Raw genomic sequence first — 10,511 nt, 5'->3', positions numbered from 1 at the left:
TAAATCGCCAGGCTTGTAGCCAGTTAAGCCGAACTATAGCCTGCTGCTTTAATTTCAATTTCACTGAAGGCAGTGAAATAAACGAAAGGCGAAAACCGAAAAAGTTAAGTCGGAGCGCCACGGGGCGCATAAAATGCGGCGTTAATTTGACAGGCAACGTCTGGGTGCAGAGGCATGTGTGGAAAAATAGCGAAAGTGCGGGCGTCAAGGGGTTAAGAGTTGTCGCCGTTGGCCAAAAAAAAGAATAGCGTTAGCAACATAACGCATCATGTGCCAAGCCTGCGATTCAATTCGCTGAAATTGGAAAACGGCAGGGAGATATTATAGCTTCGAGTCACTAGGAAAGATAATTAAAAGCTCATTTGCGGTACATTTGAATATACCTAACAAGGTATTTATACCAGAGTTAAGTTAAAAACGTATACAGCTCACTTAAACTTTATACGCACAGCTTGTTAAAATAATACCTTTTTTAAATTAACAGTTTGCTTTTCTATTTTGGGAATAATTGTTTCAGAATTTTAGATATTATATTTGGAGTCTTGACAAGTAACTGTATTTAGAGAGAGCTCAAAATTTACGTTTCCCCCTAGTCAAACATGCCTCTCATTTACTTTGATCGCACGATTAACTCACCGGAGGAGCTCATCCTGGCGGGATTGAAGGACTCCAGCACAGGTACCTCCCTGCGCGATCTGTCCACCTTTGTGACGCGCAAGACGGGATTTCCGGGCGAAGTCTGCTTTAAGGTTATCACAGAGGCCCTCGAGGAGGCCATGGCCTGCAAGACCATTCGCCAAGTTGGTGGACTCTTCTACGAGATACCGCCAAAACCACCAAAAGCGCCTCGTACGACAGCCAGACGTCGGAAATGCTAAACAGCGCAACCAAAGACAGGGAATGACTGTTGCCATAATTAATTCATAATGCCGAGAGTATCCGCTCTAGTGGCCGAGAAGAGCAGAGCAAACACTTTATTAAAATTAAAATTTATCTAAATTGCGACAGCAAGCTATTCTATCCGCAAAGTACTTGAACAACTTCGCCCGCCTTCGTCTGACAATGACGAAAGGGTTGATGTGAATGCCAGCCCTACCCGCAAAGTAAAGTGTCTGCACCCAGTCCACATAATTTTCCCCTTTTCCATTCTTTTTACATTTTTTCCAAAGGTGCACTCCTTGTTGCTGCAACGTCTTGTGTCTGTCAAACGTCAGTCTTGGCGTTGTGGAGCGTTGAAATTGAAAGCTCCGCTCGCTTTATCTTTTGGCCAGGTGGGGCGAAGATGGAATATAATGGGGGGCCTGGGCCCGGCCCTTTGCATTCTCAATGTGTCACTTTGATTTATTATTTTCGACAGCCCTCCCCACGGAACTCAGCTTACAGGACTTGTGAGTCTAAGCAGCAACAAAAAAGTTTATTTTTTAAAAATCATTAAAATTTATAATTTCCCGTTCAAAATTTCTTGTTCATGCTGTGTACATTTTTATTTACTATTTGGATTCGTATACAAACATAAACAAAACATAAGCAAAAAAAAACTTACGATTTTTTTTTAAATAAAATCGCACGTTTTTTTTAATGATTTTTATAAGTTGCAAAAAATTTCCAAATTTGTTGTTGATAAAATTTAAAACATCAACATATGAAGCTTATTTTTCTCTCAGTGAATCCAGTTTCTGGAAAGAACGCAACCAGAGCGCAGTTTTTCATTTCCCTCTGCATTTTTTACGCGCCCCTGCCACTTTGCGTTTTTATCTCATTTATTTATTTTACAATTAGACAAAGTGAAGTGCACTTCCACACGGACAGCAGCTGCACATGGGCTGGTGGTTAGGGATAGGGATGGAGATCGGGACTGGAATTGGGGGTGCAATTGCAATTGCAATTCCAGCTGCAGTGGCAATGGCAATGGCAACTGTTCTGTCATGTCCAAGTCCATGTCCATGTCGGGCGTGTACTTTGTGGTATGGCAGCACGCCAAGGAATCTGGAGCTCAATCGAGAAAAAAAGCGAGTATAGGCGTCGTTGTGGCTGCCTTAAATCAAAAGCTTATGGGCAAGCTGCTTTAAATTAACATTAAGGCTTAAGTATGCCGTCGAGCCACTGCGCACAGATACGAGGCACGCGATACGAGATACTTCACAGAACGGATACTTTCTCGCCAAGGCTGAGCTAGCAGGAGGCTGGCAATAATCATAAAAGTAGCCCGCACACAAGTCTCTCGCAAAAACTTTTCACATCGACGAAACAAATGGCAAATGGCCTGGTAGAAGAAACACTTAAGGGCCAGGTAAGTGAAAACTCAAATAAAAATGGCAGGGCTACCCAAAAAAAGGAGCAAACTTTTACAATGCAAAAGGAACTCGAGGTCGGGCTATTTTTGGGCATCGGAAAACTTCAAGGTTTCTCAGATTCAGTGAATCAACGGTTTGCAGATCTTAAAGGTAATTTCCGCACAGTAAATCGACTAATCAGCTGCCAAAAGAATTAAACAAGGTTTTTAAAATGATTTATCACTAAAACGGATCTTGTGAACTGCTAAACGCTTTTTTAGCTACCGCATACACGTTTTATTTTGAGCGAAAAATAAGAAGGATTTCTGCAATATAATGGGGGCATTTGCCGCCGTTTTTTGTGGGCCTTTGAAGCATTAACGTTGCGCCTTAGGCTATGCAAGGATTTATTTTTGCGACATCAGCTCTTTGAAGTCAGCATAAATTTTGATTGCAAATGGCCGGCAGCTTGACATTTATAGCCATCCGTTTGGTCGATTTGCTGGACCACAGTTTGTCGAGCTCCGATTATGAAACTCTGTACGTCTAATTGCAATTTCGGCTTCATCTGGCTTGTCTCGACTTAAAGGCACCGGGAAAAATCCCAAAGAGCAACGGAAAAGAGCTAAAAACTATGGCAAACTGGAAGTTTTCATTGCATTAGCCTGTTCGGAGCAAAGTTGAAATGTCAACGCAAAGTCACACAGATACACCTTCTCTGACACACACATTCATCGAGCAATATGCGAATTGTGCACTTTTTCGACTACCGTGATTGTGTTGTCATTTTTTTGGACATCACAGCGATATTTCGGCCTAAAATAAAAGAAAATATTTTTAGAAAATCGCGGTTTTTATTAACGTGGAAAATAAGGGGAGCCTTGAAAATGCGACTTTGTAGAATAAATCCGCCGTCTGAAGTATATTAAATAGGAGAAAGAGGATCTACACTTTCAAATTAACATTTTATTTGGTATTTAAAAATACACCTTTAATATCCAGTACAAGAAAAATAAGTTTAGCAAATTCAAACGATACTTTGACCCACTCTTATTTTCGTATTCTTTTTAAACCTTGTTTTTGCCGACCTAATGGGCTTTTTTGCCAACCTGCGTTCAGCACTGTCGACCTGCATTTCAGCGGACAGCAGGAGTCGAAAAATTTTTGAAATGCGACCCAATTTTCCTCGTATCGCAACACGGCAGAGTTCAACACATTTCCGTACCTAGAGAAAGGATGAGCTGGGGAGGGGGAAGGGCAGGGGAGGGGAGAAGGATGCTTGGCTAGCTGACATTTTGTCGAGCTGTGCATTTTGGCCATGTGCATGTCAGGGCTGGGCTTCCAACGTAGCCACGCCCACCTCGTCGTCCGCCCACTTTTCACGGCCCAGTTGAGCCATCCGTCAGTTCGATTTATGTCACACATCCTGGCAAACGCACTTGTATATTTGCGTTTGCTAATTAACAAACGCTTGGTCTCATTGCCGGCCAGTGGCGGTTTTTTGTGGTCCAAACTGACTAATTACACCGCGACGTAATGAAGTGACACGGATAGTCCACTTCATCAGCAGCGGTAAAATGCTCTATTTAAACAGTTTACATTAGGTACTGTTCATATAAGAAATTGTTTAGTAAAGTGTGCGCAAAAAGTTTAAAAATGATTACATTTAATAATGCCGCAGCTCGTTGATTTCATGGCTGTAGAAGGTTATTCTTTGTGAGCCCGCAGGTTATTGCCGCTTTGTAGTAATGCGAGCTGATTTAAATTTCAAAATTTATTACAAGCCTTTGAGCGGCAGTAGTTGAATAACACAATGAAGGGAGTTTAATTATTTTAAAATTATATCATCGTTTTAGCCGTGGAAATGCAGTTTTCTGCCGGAAGCTCCCAGCAAAAAATCATACAAGTTAAAGCGTTTCAATTCACATCAATATGAATTACGCACTTTTAGTGCAATAACTACTGGTTGTAAATTACCGGGCTGTCGTTTCCCTCTCCTGATATCAAGCTGGATAAGTGTAAAACTAAATTACACTCTATTATTGCATTATTTTATAATTATACAAATTAATTATTGCTCATTAGGTAAGGTAGAAGTGGTAGTATACTCCTATTTATATATTGTTTTCTAAGATAATTTTTTAAAAATGTGATAATCTATTAAGTCATCTACGTAGAAGTCACTAAATTTACTTTATGCTTTTGCCTAACTTTGAGTCTTATTTCGTTTATGACGGTTTTTTTGAGTGTGATGTTGGTGAGTCCTTATCAGCACTAATTTATTTAATTAATATTATATATATTTGCTCTAATTAATCAGTTTGCTGTTAAATTTGTGAAATCGAAATTCAGTACTAATTCGCGTGTTTAGATACTAAAGCAGTAACCTATTAATCTATGTGGATTAGGAGTCGAACTGAAATTAGGCAATTCTACTTGGCTTAAAACCAAAGTGAGATATGTTCCAATATTGTTTAAAATTTTATTTTAAAATCTTATCTTGCACCTAATTAGTTTGTATTTCAGAAGATCTTCCAACAAACTTGACAAAAACCTCAACAAGCAATTATCAAATAAAGCAAAGCACAGCAGGACACACAATTCCGAACGAAAACGAAAGCAGGAAATCGAAAAAACAAAAGCAGCTTCGAGTCAAACACAAAATGAAAGGACATTAAACATGAACGAGCATTGTGGCACAAAGTAAATGCAGGATTAAAACGGCTCATTCTGTCCCCTGTCGTGTGTGGATGTATATTTATGTGCTCATGTGGGTTTCCATGAACACTTCCCAGCCAAGGAGCCACCGAACCACCCACCGAGGATCCAGTCTCAATGCCGCCACTTAAGCAGCGCTACGTGAGCCAAGAGACACACACGCAAATAACTGCGGGGGTAGCTTTTAATTATCTCGTTATTTTTTAATTTCTACCATTTCACTGATTTCATTTCGAGCACATCGAGCGCGACGGGCGGTCGCCTTGCCGGCCGGAAAAATAAGAAACTCTGGAGAAAGTCACTCCGTAATCCCGACGCAATTCGAACCTGCTGTATATGCAGAACGGAGGATCTTGGGACGCAACTAATTCGCAGCTCGGATAATTCTGTCCAGGCTGTTGTCTTGGCGACACACTGCGAGAATTACGTACATTTTTCGAGATAAAGAAATTTATCAGACTTCCAAATGAAACCAATTAAAGTGTTACTTGTAAGAAACAGTAATATAAATATATGAATGTATGACTAAAATAATTTCTAAATATTCTGTAGTAGAATTTAAGTTTTGTTTTGCTTTTCAATTGTTAAGCATGTTGCATTAGTAAAATATTGTTTAAATTCAGATTCATAGCTAACAATTTCTGATGGTCTTAGTGCGTGCTATCTATATAAATACAATCTTCTGTATGAAAAATTCGCAACTGATTTTTATAGTATTTACTATTCCAACAGTGAAACCAACGTCTTTATATTTGTCTCTGTACAACAATAATTTGTTTACGCTCTAATGACCCGGCCACTTGGAATGGCTCTTAAAGCCCCACAAAAACGACGGTTGAGTGTAAAGTGAGCTGAAAAACAATTAAGTCAGCTCAGAAGCCCACCCACGGAAGCCCAGTCCCACAATCCACCGACCTGTCGACCCACCAGCCCTGCACATTAACATCAAATTAGTTCGTGGATTAACACGTTTTTCACATGCCGGTGGCGAAAAGGAGGGAGCAACGGGAACTTCAGGAACCCAAGCTCCATTACGCATACGACACGATGCCGGGCGGGGAAGCCTTTAGTTCTTTAGTTTGTCCCCGTGTGCAGCGAGCCGTGTGAAAAGGCTTACTACACTAATTATACTCATGGCTAGCCTTTATTTTCGGGGACATGGCTAAAAATACTTTAAAGTTTATTATTAACAAGTGAGAGTATATTAAATGCTGATGGCCTCTATTAAGCAGGACTTTCGACAGAACAGATTCAGCCAGTAAAACAAGCTACACAACTTCACTACTTACAATAGCATTCCTTAACATTAAATCAATTAAGTTTTTATATTTAAGAAACATAGGCAATAGTAATACTTATTAATAAGCCGATTTTATCAAATTGTTGGCTGAAGGAAAACCGCCAGATCCATCATTGCTATTATTTCCATCACCACTGTAGGTATATATTTAAATAAAGTTTTTTGTTCGACCTGGCAAACTTTGCAGCTACAAAATAGGCTTCATTGCTCTTTTGTCATGCCCGCAGAAGCTGGCAACATATATAGTCGAATATCTTGGAGCTAAAATCAGTGGCACAATGAGCATATTGTGTGGCTAAAAAATTTAATGCTTACGTGCCTGAAATATCTACCGAGGCACAAAGGATGCGATTGCAATGTATGAAAGGGATACTCGTATGTGAGGCGCATCGACTCTGCGGGCAGAGTTCATAAATAAAGCGTCCAAAAATCTCGACTTTTGGCTTGGTTTAAAATAAAAGTTTCTTGCCGTCGCCGGAAAAGAGTGGAGAAATTGCTTTCGAAAATGCAGCGCTATAAAGAAAATCGCTTACTGATTTACTCGCTCTGCTGTTCAGTGGTAAACAGGGGAAATGTGGGAACTGGGAAGGGAAAACGCTGCAACTAATAAAAGTTTTTGCTCTTCGACGGCGCGTTCGGTGGTGTGCCACGCCCGCCAACACACTCTCGCTTCCTAGCCATCGGTTGAAATGTTTGCTGTTGTGGCTTTTCAGCAATTTCAACGCACGTCCAGGGGGCACAATCCGCCCTGCACTTTAATAATGAGATTTATATTGAACAAAATTGATTGCCTTCAAGGGAGTCAATAAATAAACCAATAAACATCTCGTTGATCATGTTCTCCTAGAGCCAACTCTTTTAGTGTCATCATAAACCTAAAGACTAGGGGCGGAAATGCGAAGAGCTCCTGAAACGCTCGCAATATCTTTCAAGTTCGCAATGTTAAAACGAAATGTTTCGCGCAGAGGAAACTTTTAATAAATGTAAATTCCTTTCTAAGTTTGGAAATACGTGTAATTCATAGAAAAACGAATATTTTAACTTACATAAGCTCTTATCTGCTAAGTAATTTATAAACCTAAATTTTAATTTTGACATCTTCTGCATGTGTCGCCACCTGCCGTTGGCTCACAGACAACATATTTTACACCGTTTCTCTACATATAAATTTAAGGCGGTAAAATAAATGAACTGCTTTACGTCGATATGCACTGCTTTAACGTAAGGATCCAAAATAACAAGTTTATGGCTTTCGTTTAAACGAAAGTACATGTAAAAAAGGAGTTTTTATAAATTGATAATAATATAATATAAAAACTAAATTAATTTTCGTTGACATGCCATAGGATAAATAATAATAATCCTTCCACATCAGGTGTTAATATTGACTTATGTTGCTTTTAAAATAATTTAATTAAGTCCAATGCTTCCTACGTCTTTAACATATAAAAATAAATGAACAGCCTTTTTTAAAGTTATTCCAAAACAAATGTTCGTTTTTCCCACCCTTTCACGATTTCCTGATTTACTTACTGTGCTGGCTAAAACGTATTTATTAGTTTGTTAATGCTAGCAACTGAGAAGTAAATCTAACCCCACAAGGCGTGCTGTAGGAAGAACAACTCCTTTCGGCAGTATCATTTCCTGTTTTGGGCTACAACCTGCTGACCAGCCCGAAACCAGAGCCCAAAGAAAAGCAATTAAACTGGCTAAGTAACATCCACTCTACTCAGAACACCGCTGTGAACGGCACTCAAGAAAGCCAGCCAGCCAGCCAGCGGAAGTGACATTTTGCCATTTTGCACATATTCAATTAGCTGGACTTGCTGGCAAGATAAATTGATTAATTTGCTTGTGCAAATCAAACAATCGCACGAGATCCAACGTATAAATACAACAAGAACTCTGCAATCTAGAACCAGTTTCCAGCAAACAAACGTGTTGCCAAGTACTTGGCGAGTAATCCAAAACGCCCGCACCTTTGCTGCCAAACAATCAACTACCGGTAAGTTTCGAGCTCCTACGTCACTGGCCAAAAAATCTTTAGTCTGTCTCGAATGTGTCACGCCCACAAATTTCCGTTTATATGACGTATACGCCACTTGGCTTAACTCATTACTCATATGTGGCGCGTGTTGCCAATTAGTTAGGAAACATGCAATTTGTGCCGCATAAAATTAACATAACTACAAAATTTCCCACGATAAAGTTGATTTTTTTGTTTGTTTTTTTTTTCATGTTTTAATTTGTGAGATTCGCTGGAATATAATTATACATATATAAAAACCAGTTGGCAGCGTGTCCGGTTGGAGGCAGGACAAAAGAATTCTTATTTTATTTACATTTTACTGGGGCGGCATTTGGTCTTGGATCCGTTCTACGCTTTACATTTTAACCATATTTTTACTGCATTTACAGCGCCATTAATTAATGGGCTCGCCAGTCGCATACGATTTGCATTCATTACGATTTCAGTTCGATTCGGCTGTGTCCGTTCGCTTGACACTTCCTGATACTATAGCAGTTTTTCAAAAGAGCTTTTCGCCATAGCTACTTTCTTTACGAAGTCCGGTGACTTTTTTAATGTGCTCTTGAAAGTCGGGGAAATTTTTTCGAAGTAATGTGTCTTAGGGATTTGCCATTCTGGACTTTTGGTATTTATTTTAAGGCTTTACGTTTTATTTTAAATTTTATTTTGGAATATGTATGAGCACTTTATTTGCCCTTATGACTAACAAAAAAATCTAAGAGGTAATCTATATTTTTTTCTAAAAATTAATTAACAAATTTTTTTTTAGTACTTTAATGAAGCTCATCTTTTGACATTCCAATAATTCCATTTAATAAATATCATCTATTCATCGCCCATTTAAAAGTGTAATAAAATCTGTTCAGATAATTATGCAAAATGGAACAAACTTTTTGTAAGGAGAAACACATTAAACGCGCGTAAATTTTCGTAGCGCCCGCTATTTTGCATACGCTTACAAAATAAAATGGATATTTGATTGGGTTCGTATCGATTTCAATTGACTCAAAGATCTGACGTATTTTAGCGCCACTGGGGCTGCCTTGTCGTGTCGACTTGTCTCGCATCTGCGACCGGCTTCAATAGTTGCTTTTTTATTTTTTGCTGCCGTATCGGGCTTCTTTACTCTGTTAAGCTTTCGCATCTGCGTTTGGGCCGAGAGCATATGTATATAAAATAAGAAGACAAACGAGCGATAATAATTATTTCCAATCCGCTCTAGACAGACAACGGTCGCTAGCTAGTCAGCTCCCCAAACAAATCGATTGGAATCAAAGTACCAAAACCATCACCATGAACTGCAAGCCCTTGATTTTGTGCACCTTTGTGGCAGTTGCAATGTGCCTGGTGCATTTTGGAAATGCATTGCCCGCAATCAGCCATTATACGCACAAGCGATTTGGTAAGCTATATAAATTCCCTTCCGTCATATGTGCCAATGTACTAAAATAGCATTTATATTTTTTAATTTCTTGCAGACTCCATGGGTGGCATTGATTTCGTTCAGGTGGGTTGGCAATATAAGCTTTATTGATTTTAAATAATAAATATTAAGCTACTATCTCTTGAATTTTTTTAAAATCACGTAGAAAGGAACTTTGCCTTTTAAAAGTAAGGTGTCTTTTAAATTGACATTCAATCATTTGCTCCTGAGATTATCCTTAAAAACTCTTCTATTATTTTGACAATAGTGTAAAACACATATATTTTTCACACAGGTGTGCCTCAACAACTGCGTCCAGTGCAAGACCATGCTGGGAGACTACTTCCAGGGACAGACCTGTGCCCTTTCCTGCCTCAAGTTCAAGGGCAAAGCCATCCCGGATTGCGAGGATATAGCCTCCATAGCCCCGTTTCTGAATGCGCTCGAATAAAGCGATAAGAGGCGCCTCTTGTGCGGTGTGCGGTGTGTGTGGTGGTGTGTGCTTTTACGGCCTGTGACTCAGGTGTGGATTTGGGTCAATGTGATGCTCAACACGATGATCAAGTCTTGGCGATCTTGGCTGCAGATGTCGACCACAACGATGATGACATGACTTTTGCTAAACAACTGACTTTCCAGCGCGAAACCAAAGAGTTCCTATTAACTTGTAATTGTGTAGTGAATAAACAAATACTTTAGAAAAATGTTTGTTGTTGTGTTACTAAAGGGAGTTTTATGCATCGAGGGGGTTGTTAAATCATTTAGCTC

General features: G+C 39.4%; 2 protein-coding genes across 3 annotated transcripts; both read left to right on the top strand.

Moving 5' to 3' along the window:
• The first annotated feature begins 519 nt into the window (after positions 1-519).
• On the top strand, positions 520-1,020 carry LOC6535426. Its single transcript, XM_002096039.4, has one exon. The coding sequence runs from the start codon at positions 600-602 to the stop codon at positions 876-878; it is 279 nt and encodes a 92-aa protein (XP_002096075.1). The 5' UTR covers positions 520-599; the 3' UTR covers positions 879-1,020.
• Positions 1,021-8,212: 7,192 nt separating this feature from the next.
• LOC6535425 (eclosion hormone) lies at positions 8,213-10,447 on the top strand. 2 transcript variants are annotated; one of them, XM_039375646.2, is made up of 4 exons: positions 8,213-8,296; positions 9,547-9,722; positions 9,799-9,827; positions 10,039-10,447. In XM_039375646.2, the coding sequence occupies exons 2-4, from the start codon at positions 9,614-9,616 to the stop codon at positions 10,192-10,194; spliced, it is 294 nt and encodes a 97-aa protein (XP_039231580.1). In that variant the 5' UTR covers positions 8,213-8,296; positions 9,547-9,613; the 3' UTR covers positions 10,195-10,447. The 2 variants fall into 2 exon arrangements, with proteins under 2 accessions (XP_039231580.1, XP_002096074.1); XM_002096038.4 differs by having other exon boundaries at positions 9,543-9,722.
• Positions 10,448-10,511: the final 64 nt, after the last annotated feature.

The sequence above is a fragment of the Drosophila yakuba genome, chromosome 3R (assembly GCF_016746365.2).
Source record: "Drosophila yakuba strain Tai18E2 chromosome 3R, Prin_Dyak_Tai18E2_2.1, whole genome shotgun sequence".
NCBI lineage: Eukaryota > Metazoa > Arthropoda > Insecta > Diptera > Drosophilidae > Drosophila > Drosophila yakuba.
The sequence above is the reverse complement of the archived record's forward strand: the minus strand, read 5'-3'. Positions and strand labels throughout refer to the sequence as shown.

Bases quoted from the DNA above. Each gene is read 5' to 3' on its own strand.
- LOC6535426 (XM_002096039.4), top strand. From the start codon at position 600: ATGCCTCTCATTTACTTTGATCGCACGATTAACTCACCGGAGGAGCTC.
- LOC6535425 (XM_039375646.2), top strand. From the start codon at position 9,614: ATGAACTGCAAGCCCTTGATTTTGTGCACCTTTGTGGCAGTTGCAATG. The intron at 9,723-9,798 runs GTAAGCTATATA...AATTTCTTGCAG, and splicing joins TTATACGCACAAGCGATTTG to ACTCCATGGGTGGCATTGAT. The intron at 9,828-10,038 runs GTGGGTTGGCAA...TTTTTCACACAG, and splicing joins GTGGCATTGATTTCGTTCAG to GTGTGCCTCAACAACTGCGT.